Source organism: Myotis brandtii, unplaced genomic scaffold (genome assembly GCF_000412655.1).
Source record: "Myotis brandtii unplaced genomic scaffold, ASM41265v1 scaffold406, whole genome shotgun sequence".
Classification (NCBI taxonomy): Eukaryota; Metazoa; Chordata; class Mammalia; order Chiroptera; family Vespertilionidae; genus Myotis; species Myotis brandtii.
In genome coordinates, this window is record NW_005365599.1 from 795,963 (window position 1) to 808,856 (window position 12,894).

Genomic DNA, 12,894 nt, shown 5'->3' on the forward strand with positions numbered 1-12,894 from the left:
GAATGAGAACTGTGATTAATCCCTGAAGACAAGTCAAGGGTGGGAGCCACGTCTCCACCGAGTCTGGCAGCCAGATGAACGGAGAAGATGTCTGTAGACCATCTCGTTTACCTGACTCCAGTGCTGCTATGAAGCAGGGCTGGTTAGCAGGACTGGGGAGTTTCTTTTGGACTCGACCAAGGAATGAAATGGTTTGAAAAAATACACTGAAGAAAGAGAGAAGGAAAAAAAGATTTACTTGCCAGCAACCCACATCACACATATTTCTCTGATCAACTCAATATAAACTATAAACTTTAGCAATGGGAAAATTAATGTGAATCCTGGTGGTCTGGGCTCATCAGAGCCAGAGCTGGATCCAGGATCCTGGCATGGTCTTTGGCAGGCAGGCAGCCTGCACAGGAAGAGGGAGAGGACTGGAAAGCAAGGCCAAGGCGCCCAGGAGGAATGAAGATGAGCACTTCAGCCTGCCCTTAAAAACAGCACTCCAGGTGGGAGAGGAAGGGACACGTCCCATGGCCAGTGAAGCCCACAGGGGTGCCCACTTCTGCCCGCAGGCCTGGGAACCACGTATTCCTGAAGCAGTGGTGGCTTCACCCACCACCTCGGACAGTGTCCCCCAGAGTGTCTGGTGGGACATGGAGCCACATTCACTGGCGTCTCCCTTCAAAGGTTCCAAAGTTTCCTCCAAACATCTCTTTTAAAAAACAACAACAACCAAAGAAACCCCACAGCCAACGTTTCTCATATCCATCCGTTTTTCTAAACCATTCCTGAATTTCTTTGTATCTTTATGGCCCAAGTTCTTGCTTCACTCTTTCCTATTTACTTCCTTAAAATGTTTAATATATCAGGATTTAGTGAAGAAGCCTTTGTTCACTTTCTGCATGCCTTTTCGATCTTCCAAACTTCAAACACATTTTAATCTAGAGTCTTCTTCTTCCTAGACACTCACTGAAGGCCTACTGTGCACCAGGCCCTGTGCAGAGCAGCGTGGTCACCCAGCTGAATGGCAATATCCTGCCCTCCAGACAGTGAGACAGGGCAAGAGAGGGTTCTCTAACCCAGGATGGTGAGGAGGCTGGGAAGAAGAGACCCTACCACAGACACTGGGGAAGTTGAAAGTTTCAAGAAAAGATTCCTAAAGGAGAAGATACCTGAGTCTTGAGAACTGAGAAGGAATTTTTAAACCAGGGAGGGAGGGACTTTCTGGGGAAAGGAATGGAAAGCAAGATGGTGCGGGCATATGGAGCACCATCCCCCAAACAAGGGGAGTGCCAGGAGCTGAGAAAATGGGGTTGGCTGGGCCTCGATGCGGGCTCAGAGACGGGCTCATGTGTATCATCCTACAGCCCGAGTCTTAGTCTGCAACCCCTGAAATCCTCCGATGTTTTTAAGTAGAAGAGACAGACACTCAAAATTAAGCACAATTTTCCCTACAGGAAAAAAAATGCTATATTTTTCCTCAGTGAGTTTTTTTTTTTCTTTTCATTTTGCTTACATTTTTCTCTCATGCTGTATTTTTCCTCAGTGAGTTTTTTTTTCTTTTCATTTTGCTTACATTTTTCTCTCACTGTTAAGAAGTAATCCTTTATCTTAGATGTGAACATTTCACTTGCAGAACAGACTCACTGTCCTTTAGCTCTCAGGGTCATTACCAGGTTCTGAAAATGGCTGAAAGTCTAAAACCAAGATCAGAGTACAAATCCCTCGACTTTCCCACGTACAGAAAAGGGAGAGCCGAGGGACTCGCTTGTTCTCTTGATTCTTTTTCATTTTAAAGGAACCGTTTTGCATCGTGTTTCCTAAAGGATTCCAGTGATTTCCAGCAAGCTAGTCAGCATTCCCCTCTTCTCTGTGGGGGATACGTTCTAAGACCTCGACCACCAGTGGATGCCTGGAACTGCAGACAGTACCAAAGCCTATATTCACTATGTTTTTTCCTTATACAGTCCTGTGCCACATAACGTTTTGGTCAACGACAGATTGCATATATGACAGCGGTCCCTAAGATTATAATGGAGCTGAAAACACTCTATCTCCTAGAGACACTGTAGCTGTCATAACGTTGTAGCTCAACGCCTTCCTCACGTGTCTGGGGAATGCTGGTGTAAACAAGCCTACTGTGCTGCTAGTCGTATAAAAGCATAGCCCACCCAATTACATGCAGTGTATAACACTTGATAGTAAATGGCCGTTACTGGTTTAAGTATTTACTATACTTTTTATTGTTATTTTAGAGTGTACTCTTCCTACCTATAAAATAGTTTTGCTGTAAACAGTATGCAGTGCTGTGCCAGCAGCCGCCTCAGACATCTCGTTTACCGCAACATTTGAGTGCATCATTTTCTCTTGCACTAGATTTACTCTCCTGTTGTTTTCTACGCTAACATGCTGCACAGGCTTGTAGCGTAAGAGCAATAGGCTGTAACTGTGCAGGTTTGTGTAAGTACAGTCTACGATGTTCGCACAACAATGAAACTGGCTAACAACACATTTCTCAGAATGTATCCCTGTTGTGAAGTGGCACATGACTGTATGTACATAGTTATGAAAGCTGAATTTATAAATTAAGCACACTAAGTTATGAACAACAATAACAAATGAAAGAGAACAATTATGACAATAATTGTCCTAATAATGATGCTGCAATAAGAGTTATGTAAACGTGGCATTATTAAGTAAAATTAGGGGTACTTGAACACAAGCACTGCAAGATTGCGTTAGTTGATCTGATAACCAAGGTGGGTACTAAGTGGCTAACAGTGTGGAGATGCTGGACGAAGGGATGATTCACGCTACGGGCAGGACAGAGCAGGACGTGTGAGATTTTATCATGCTACTGAGAACTGTGCAACTTAAAACTCAAGAAATGTTTATTTCTGGAATCTTTCCACTTAATAATTTCAGACTGCAGTTGACTGTGGAAAGTGAAATCCCTGGCCGGGGGCACTGCTGAAATCCTTCCTTCAGCTCTGGCTCGCTGGATCTAGAATTCCCCTCAACACACAGCTTAGAAAACGGCCCTGGGGTTTCCTTACGTGTGTAGCTGTGTGCGAAGAACAGACTGAGGAGAAGTGTGGGATGCATTGAGAATGTTCTTGGTGGACGATGCGCCATGGTCTTGAGGTCTTCCTTTGGCAAATATTGACCATTGCTAAATAGAGAATCGGAAGCCTGGCTGCTTAGGGCAGACAGCCGCTGCCCCCATGCCCCGAGCAGAGCTTATACTACACGTCTGCCTGGGCACTTGCGCCAGGTCTGATGGGATTAGCGCTGCCAGTGCCGCCTGAACATCGGGGACCTTCTTGTGAGTTGTGAATTTCTGCTTGTATCCAGCAGAAAACAGAAAGAGTGAATATGACTTTGGCCTAAAGCTGTAAGGTTCTCCTTATTCATTTCCTATTTAGATTTCAAGCTTCTCAGCACCTTTTGGGTCTAAGCTGTCTCTCGATGATTTTCCTGTCCAAGTGGCAAAGTACAAAGTAGCTAAATTTTAGGCTCAAGCTAGTTCTCCTTTTTCAGCTGTGAACCCCATATGGAGCTGCTTGTCTCTCCCGCAAAGGAGACCCTCGTCAGCCCCCCGCTTTGAGCTGCAGCCTCCCTGCCCTCCTGGGGCAGCTCAGGAAGACACCTGTGTGGTTCCCCCGCGCCCCGAGCAGAGCTTATACCACACGTCTGCCTGGGCACTTGCGCCAGGTCTGATGGGATTAGCGCTGCCAGTGCCGCCTGAACATCGGGGACCTTCTTGTAAGTTGTGAATTTCTGCTTGTATCCAGCAGAAAACACAAAGAGTGAATATGACTTTGGCCTAAAGATATAAGGTTCTCCTTAATCATTTCCCATTTAGATTTCAAGCTTCTTAGCACCTTTTGGGTCTAAGCTGTCTCTCGATTTTCCTGTCCAAGTGGCAAAGTACAAAGTAGCTAAATTTTAGGCTCAAGCTAGTTCTCCTTTTTCAGCTATGAACCCCATATGGAGCTGCTTGTCTCTCCCGCAAAGGAGACCCTCGTCAGCCCCCCGCTTTGAGCTGCAGCCTCCCTGCCCTCCTGGGGCAGCTCAGGAAGACACCTGTGTGGTTTTTCCTCCCCCAACACTTCTTCACATCACAGCCAGCCCTTCATCCCAGACCAAAGGGATTCTCTGAGGCATCCAAGCCAATAACAAATGCTTCTCCAATTTGCAACGAAGGGTTCCTTCTTGTTTTGTCAAGCAATCATTGGCTGGCTGAACCGGACTGGGGGAGAGAGGTGGTGCTGGAAAAAACACTCTAAGGTGTTTCTTTCTAAATCACAAAATGTGTATTCCCAAAGGGAAAAGAGAGGAGAAACAGTGAGAAATGGGGGTTGGGAGTGGAGTGGGGAATAGGAGGAGCAGTAAGAAAGAGACAATCACCTGGTGGTTAGACTCAAGACCCGAGTGAACTCACCGTGGAAACACACACCGGAAATTAAACTCACTATGCCAGTATCTGCCCCATCCCGGAAACTGGCCTGGGCTTCAGTCTCAGTACACAATACTGATAGGTGAGTTTAGTTGTTGAAGGTCAGAGGAAGGTATGTGAGGACTCAAAAGATTTGAAATAAAGGTGTATCCCACACATTCTTCAAACTCAACTCCGGGTCTTCCTCAATCCCCCAATTGAATCACTGTTCATCTGAGCTCCCACTAAAATCTGTTTACATGTCTGTGAGGCCACTCACAGGTCTGGCTTGCTCTTTGGCTCCCATGTTTCTGCAGCCGATTTTCTCCAATAGACTGAGATCCTCAGCCATCAGGACTAGGTCTCACGGTGCCCTGTTGGGAATTTTAAACACACCCCAATTCTCGGGACTCCATTCTCTAAAACATCCAAATACTGAACCCAGGGTTGGAGAACGGATGGTTTGCTGTTTCCCAAGTGGGGGTCCTGCGTCCCTATGGATTCTGGACTTCCCAGCCTCCACAATCATGGGAGCCAGTCCTTTAAACCTTTTTCTCCATCTCTCTTTTTCCCTGTCTCTATTTCTCTTTCTCTCTCTCTCCATATATATGTAAAATTGGTTCTGCTTCTCTGTAGAACTCTGACTAAAACAGGGATGAAGGCAGCTAGAAATGACTTGAAGAAAGAAATGTCTACAGTGGCCCTTCATGGCCTGTTCTAGGCTCAGGGTCAGAGCCTAGACGACCTCAAGGAAATGTCTGATGGGAATCAGAGTTGCGGGGAGCTGAGCTAATGGAGACAAGGCTTCTGTTTGTGGCATTCACATTCGGGGGGCCGGGTCAGCCCGGCCTGGCTGGAAGGCCGAGCGGCAGTGTACAACAGAGGCCTACACAGCACCTGTGGGCCACAGTGACGGCAGGGCAGGGCCACCGCGGGCCGCTCTGACAGGCAGCTGGGAGGCGGGGCTCTAGGTTGGAGAACAGGTGTACATAGGGAGTGAAGAAGATCACAGGAATTGGTGAGCTCCCTCTTCCTAAGAAGGCAATCCTCTCTCTTGGTTCCAGCTATGGCTGGCGCTTTGCCACCCCCTGGACTCTGGATTCCAAAGGGCTGTTCCCAGGATGGAGCTGGGCAGCCAGGCCCGGAGACTCCACAGGAAAACACTCCACAAACGTGTGTTGACCAAATTGATGAATGAATAAATGCCTGGAATGTAAAAAATGCTTCAAAAAATTACTATCACATATTCTCAGGGATGAAGGCAGCTAGAAATGACTTGAAGAAAGAAATGTCTACAGTGGCCCTTCATGGCCTGTTCTAGGCTCAGGGTCAGAGCCTAGACGACCTCAAGGAAATGTCTGATGGGAATCAGAGTTGCGGGGAGCTGAGCTAATGGAGACAAGGCTTCTGTTTGTGGCATTCACATTTGGGGGGCCGGGTCAGCCCGGCCTGGCTGGAAGGCCGAGCGGCAGTGTACAACAGAGGCCTACACAGCACCTGTGGGCCACAGTGACGGCAGGGCAGGGCCACCGCGGGCCGCTCTGACAGGCAGCTGGGAGGCGGGGCTCTAGGTTGGAGAACAGGTGTACATAGGGAGTGAAGAAGATCACAGGAATTGGTGAGCTCCCTCTTCCTAAGAAGGCAATCCTCTCTCTTGGTTCCAGCTATGGCTGGCGCTTTGCCACCCCCTGGACTCTGGATTCCAAAGGGCTGTTCCCAGGATGGAGCTGGGCAGCCAGGCCCGGAGACTCCACAGGAAAACACTCCACAAACGTGTGTTGACCAAATTGATGAATGAATAAATGCCTGGAATGTAAAAAATGCTTCAAAAAATTACTATCACATATTCTCTCATTTGATCCTCAAAGAAAAAGCCATGAGAGTGAAGACGTAATATACTGTGCCATCTCAATGCTGTGACAATCTAGATTAGGTCACTTGCTCTAAGTCACAGTAACTCAAAGTGTCAGAGTTAGAACTTAAATCCAGTATCTTTTTTCCCTTTCAGTTTCTTGTTTGGGTTTTTCCCCCCATTAGATCAGTTTGGCTCTTCATCGTATTCATGAATTAAATTATGGTAACAAAGGGCCTTGTCACCTTCTGACCTTTCCTCAAAGGCACAGAGTCAGGGAGAGAGCTGCCGAAGGAGTATTCCCTCCTGTCCTGCCAGCCGCCTGCTGCTGCCGGAGAGAGGGTAGCTCAGCAGTGGGTGCCTGGTCTAAGTGCTTGAAGGCCTTGATGGAGGAGCTGCAGGGAGTGACAAACCCGCTCTCAATCACACCAGCATCAGCCTAAGAAGTCACATGAGCTTGAGGACTAAAATTCCTACCCAGGTACCACCTATTTATTTCCGACCTCGACTGGAAACTAGGGCTGAAAGGATAATTGGGAGAATTAAGGAAGAAAAACTGGAAAAAAGCTGGAGATGAAGAACTATGTAGGGTAATTACTTGAACGGCAGGTTATTGGAGGGAAGGGACAGGAAGTGGCTGTGACAGGCATGTCAGCTCTGGTGAACCGGTGTGAGCACTGCTGTGCTGTGAGAACCCTTCTCAGGCTGAGTCGGGGCCTGGACAGAGGACTGTGGTGTCCGTTGGCAATTCCTGCTGTTGGCTCAGGTGCAGAGTGGGAACGTTTGAGCCATGTCAAGCATTTGGCTCCTGGTGTAAAGCTTGTGAAAAGAAAGGTAAAAGGAATCAAGGATCTCAAAGTCAAATGCATGTCAAAAAGCAAGAATTAAATAAGGTGGTCTGAAGTGAGAGAGATTAGCAGCAAGAGAGATTTACCACAAACAGCATGTAGGCTCCACAAGGAAAGAATTCCCTACAGAGGAGATTGGGGAGGCACCTCCACAGAGTGAGGGCAGCCGTTATCCACATGGCCAGGGCAAGCTGGGGTGGAGGGTAGGAGTGCTCAGGTGAGATTCTTCAGGTGGTGCAATTTTACCTGAAGACCAGAAGCTGACGTCACCAGGTGGGGATGAAGGCCAGGTGCAACCCCCACCCCCCAGCATCAGGGTCAAAGAGGTCTGGACCAGGAAAGTTCTGCTAGTGGCCTCTCCATACCCCGATTCCTCATGCCAGGCTCTAGCCCCAATCACCAAAAGCTCCCAGTGATCTCCAGAAGTTCACTGAGATGCAGGAGGCAGTCTTGCCAGGTAGGCCACACAGCCAATGCTTTGTCAGAGGATGAACATCTGGACATGCGCAGAGGAGGCCCGAGGAAAAGGAAGTCTCGAACTGTGTGGGGTGTGCGTGCGTGCACACCGGCACGCCACTGCCCAGCCTGGCTTCTAAGTGCAGACTAGGCCTTTGGTAATCCCTTCTGCTGCTCAGCCTCCCTCGTACACCAGCCAACCAGCAAAACACAGCCCCCATTCTGCTCAGGAATGTGCTTTCGGAAACTTAATCTAACTGCTGAGTCTGGGCCAAATGCCCCATGGCATTAACCCAAAGACAGCACCCCTTTTTCCCGCCTCTCCCGCCTTCCCGCTGCCTCCTCCAAATTGGGAGGCTGCAGTCCCACTCCACCGACTCCCTGTTCTCCATGACACAACCCCTCCACGCCCGTTCTCCCGGTTTCCAGAACCTCTCCGTCCTTCTAGTCAGGCCCAAACATTTCACTTCTGATTCATGTCTAAATGACAAGCCAATAGCTCTTGGCTTTCAAACAAGACTCGGTTGGCTTCTGCACAAGCCCCTTCTTCTCTCGCTGTGCCTTCTTGGGTTGCAACCAAACCCTTCCCTTTGTCCTCACTGCCAACTGCAGATCCCTTTAAGCGTTAGAGAAGAAGTGGCCAGGAATTTTTTTTTTTAATAAAGCTATAAATTGTCTTCCCTCACACAGATACACCTTGAAGTACAAGGAGGGCTCCAAAGCAAACCTCCTCCTCTCCAGCTCTCCCCTTCTCCAAACAATGAAAGGCTCAGCCTGGCTCCTAATTAGGCCAAGTGAATGGTGATGGCGTTTTTGCGCTTCACGGACATGTGCTGACCACTTGCAGATGGGCTCTCCCTCCGAGATGAGCAGCATTATCCTTCAAAGGCACCAATGCTGCTAAAAAGCACATCTTATGTGTAAGAACGGACAACTGGGAGCAACCTGACTGGTGATGGGAAAAGGGTTCGGTGCCTTTTGGTGGATGTTCCTGGGCCGTGGGGAACGATGATCCCGCTCTGGTTGGGGTGGGGCAGGTGAGCTGGGAAGGGGCACGAGGAACCTGCTGGAGTGATGGCACACGGTGTGGACATGGGAAACCGCGCCAGGTTGTCACGGAACATTAGCTCACCTCGTGTGCTTTACCGGATGCATTTAACACTCAATAAAAAAAGACAAAATTAAAATGGTCACATGGCCAGTGCAAAATGCTTGTCGTACCATGTCAAGGGGAAGAGGAGAAAAGGTAGAGACCACATGTTCAGTAGTCAACAGTGTAAGATGTGGGTCTGGAGAAACGCTGGGAGGGTGTGCTCCAAAATGATAATAGTGGTTGTGTGATGGGGGCTCAGGAGAAACACTGTTTTCTATAGATTCCAAACTTTCTATAACGTAATTTAACTATAATTAAAAATATAAAGGAGGAGTATGATGGTAGGAGGTGGAGCTCTGACCTCAACCTTTCCTTTCATGAAGAGATGGCCCCTCCGCACCCTCCCCGTCCTCACCCAAGTCTCCTGCGCCCTCCAATCACCCACAGCTCGGCTACTAGCCCAGGGCCTGCTCCCCCAAGGCCGGCACGCAGATCCGCTGGTGCTCCTTCTGCCACAAAGTGGCTCCCAGATGCAGCCCAGGCTGGTGGGCCTGGCCCCCGAGGGAGACGGGGACCCACCCTGCCTTCCTCCCTTCTGAGAAACGGGCAGGGCTGCTCCACTGTTCCCGTGGAGGGCAGCCCCTCAGGGATCTGGGAGCCAGAGGGAGAGAAGGGTCTTTCCTCCTCTGCTTCCCCACCCTCATCGCTCTTCTCCCAGGGCTCACACCGCCCAGGGCCCCCAGCGTGACCCACGGCCTCCTGGACATCTCAACCAGCAGGGTGGCGATCGTGGTGACGTGGAAGCCCAAGGCAGGGCTGCCAGGGAGAAGGGGGCACTGCTGAGTGAGTCACAGGGGAGCAAGCTCTGAAGATCTCAGTTTAAACCCAAACCCCACTAATCTCAGAGTTTCCCCATGCCCTGTACTTCAGGCTCTAGGAAAGGGGGGTGGTTCTTTAAATAGCCCGGCTCCAGACTTGGCACATAAGAGTGGGGGTGAGGGTGGGGGCTCTCCAGCCTCGGACATTTATTTAATCAGTCAAGTCTTATTTGCCACGCGTGCAGTGGGTAGCAGACCAGGTAAGGTGCGTGTGGTGCCTGGGTCAGAGTAAACCCGAGTGGCGATTACATGTAAGAGTAGCATGAAGTCCTCTCCTGGCAGCCTCCCTGGACCAAACCATCACCTGATCTCTTCCTCCTTTCTCTTCTCTTGAGCCCTTTGTTGTGCAGCTTCCTTTCCATTGTGTGCTGCTGTTTACACTCTAGGCATGAGTATAATGCGCGTGCCCCTCAGAGAGGCAGGTGGCCAGGAGTGGGGTGGGCAGGCTCTGTTCAGCCCACACAGAGCCCTGTCAGTGCTCCGACGGCAGCCGCAGTGAGGATGGAGCTCAGAGGACGGAGGGGACAGTGAGCAACTGGCACAACCACCTAAACCCACAGAGTGACCAAGTGGAAAGGCAGGGCCTGGCCCAGCTCTGGGGCCACAGAAACAGCTCATCCATGTCAAGTTCTCTCCTTCAGACACTCAGCCCAGACACTCATGTCCCCTTCTCGCAAAGTGGCTTCGCAAGGCACACGCCCCGCCCCTGGGACTGCTGGGCAGCTCCCACATGCGATTTTACATTTCAGCGATCAAGACCCCTTTATAGTAAGACTAATGACAGCGGGTATGGATGGTGAGGGGGCGAGGGCAGAGAGACCAGAGAGACTGGGAGAGAGGAGGAGAGACCGCACCACGGCCGGGGAGCAAAGGAGCAGCACTCACTGGCTAGTGTCACTGTGGCTGGCACGCTGGCCACGGCCCCCGCAGGCATCCGGGCCACACACTGGTACCGTCCCACGGTGCGGTTGTTGAGGGCGGTGATGACCAGCGTCCCGCGGGTGATGAGGACGCCCAGGGCATCATCGGAACCGTTCAGTTCCCTCCCGTTCAGGCGCCAGGTGGTGCTCATCCCCGGCGGCTCCACCACGCAGCCCAGGATCACAGTTCCCCCGAGCTTCTGGACCGTGGAGGGGGGCTGCACGGTGACCTGAGGCACCTTGTCTGCAAGAAGAACAGATGCAGCCATGAAGTGACACTCTCAGGGCTCCAGCAGCAGGACCTCTGAGAAGCGCAGCACCGGGCAGCCTTTCAGAGCCGAGCAGCCAGAGGAGCGGATCTTTCTCTGAAGACCAGGGTGCCCTCCCCAGCCGGTGCCCAATCCGGAGGGCAGAATGGAGTGGCCGTGGGTGCAAAGGCGGGCACGTAGGTTTGGAGTTGGACAGACCTAAATCTGAATCCCAGTCCCACGCTTCTGAGCCATGTGACTTGGGCCTTTTCGGGCCTCAGTTTCTTATCTGTAAAATGGGGCTAATAATACTTCCCACAGGGCTGCTGTGAAGCTTACAAACATGTAAACTGCCTGCCATAATCTCAAATAATAAGTGCTCAGAACAAGGCAGTTACTATTGTTGTTCCTCCTCCTCCGGTGTGGCTCGGAAACGATTAAAATACCCAGCTATGAGCCCTGTGATGTTGCAGGGATCAGTTCTCATCTTGTGTTACTGAGCGTGTCCCTGAACCAGGGGGAATGAGTGCTCTTTCAAATCCTGAGAGAGGAAGGGCTTCTGAAAGGGCGGTGGTAGAATGTGCAACGCTTCTGTCTGACATTAAGGGGCAAGTGTTCTCCCGAGAGGGGCAGGCGGAGAAAGGGAAGGGCAGACTCACTCAGGTCAGCGAAACAGCCGGCTGTGGCCAGGAGGAGGCAGGTGAGTGTGACCGCGGGCCTCCTTCCTCTCTGAGTCGTCATCGTCCCACGTGGCAGGTGTGTGACAAAGGGTCCGACGCCAACGTCCCATAAGCCACCAGTCACTCCCAGAGATTCTGCAATCCTCTACAACACTCTGGAGAGAGGAAGAGAGAGAGAGTGTGCCATGGTGAGAGGCCTGAGATGCTCAAGTGTAAGCCAGAGCCTGGTTGGTCCCCGCACCCCCTGCTTCCATCAGACACGCCGGACACGCCGAGTGCTGGCCTGCTGTGCTGCTGGAAGGCCCAAGAATACGCTCACACCATTTCTCATCCAAAAGATGCTTCAAAGTTACCCCCACCTGGAGCTAGAAGGTGGCTGTGTGACGGTAAGAATGCACAGCTACAGCAGCAAGGACAGGGGCCAGGACACGGCAGTGAACACCAGCACAGACGCCGTTACCATTGCTTGCAGGAGGCCGGAGGTCTGCGGCCATGTGCCACTAGCACAGACCACGGTGGACAGCGCTGTGACCCTACTGTGCGTCGGAGCCCCTTGTTTAGGGTGCTGGCAACCGAGTCCTAAAGTCTCAGGGACTCACCAAAGTGGCAGGTTCCCTTTCTCCCCAACCCTATCCCTGCATCTCTGTGAACTTTTTTTTATTCTTGGAATCAACCTACCCGCCTCAGCCTGTCTGTAACCTCTAGTCCCACAACACATAAAAGTCACACGTCGGCCAAGACCCCCCCCCCCCCCCCCCCCCCCCCCCAAAACCTTTTTATTTCCACAAAATCTGCACTCCTGAGTCTGACTGAGGGACCGGGCTGCCTGTCCGCCCAGAACAGCATCCCTTCGGGCCCTAGCCTTCACTGCACCTCCAGCCGCCGGACGGCCCCGCTCAGCTCCCAGCCACCCTCTCACCGCCTACCTAGGACTCCTCCCTGCCACAGTGTTATATCTTGGAGCCTCCTTTAAGCTACAGGCCTTGAAAGACGCATCAACATCACCGAGAGGCGGGTGTACGCGCTCATACACACTTCTGTCGCTGCCTAAACCACGACGTTGCTTCCACGCTTTCCACTGCTGCACTCATAGCACATTAGGCCAAGAAGGAAGGTGGGTGGACATCCTGGTTGGGCAGAGAGGCCCTGGAGTGAGCTTCAGAGAACAGTGAAGGCAACATGCAGGCCATCGACAGTGGATGCAGCATCCTGAATCATGCACAGGTGGGAATACTAGGAGTCATTTCCAGGAGGGTGACAGACACTCACAATGTGAACCCTCCTAGACCAGTTTATCTAACCAAAGACTCTTCCAAAGACTCGAGTCACCACCGAAAGCTCAGGGAAGGAGTGGCGCTCCCCAGCTGAGCGATGCCTTGTGCGCACCCGTCTGGAGCTCTGGTCTGGAGCTCTGGCTGCCTGCGCAGTCGGCTGGGCTGCGAGAGCCGGTCCTCAGCTCTTCAACAGCCATCGCTCGGGACATGACACACGGGATG

General features: G+C 51.4%; 1 protein-coding gene across 2 annotated transcripts in view; it reads right to left on the bottom strand.

Moving 5' to 3' along the window:
• BOC (BOC cell adhesion associated, oncogene regulated) overlaps positions 1-12,894 on the bottom strand; it is a 67,147-nt gene that overhangs the window by 23,877 nt on the left and 30,376 nt on the right. For both annotated transcript variants that reach the window (XM_005873314.2, XM_014545395.1), the window contains 2 exons: positions 11,378-11,553; positions 10,436-10,714 (listed from right to left, as the gene is read on the bottom strand). In XM_005873314.2, coding sequence (XP_005873376.1) covers positions 10,436-10,714; positions 11,378-11,459 — 361 coding nt within the window. In that variant the 5' untranslated portion in view covers positions 11,460-11,553. The remainder of the gene's footprint in view (positions 1-10,435; positions 10,715-11,377; positions 11,554-12,894) is intronic.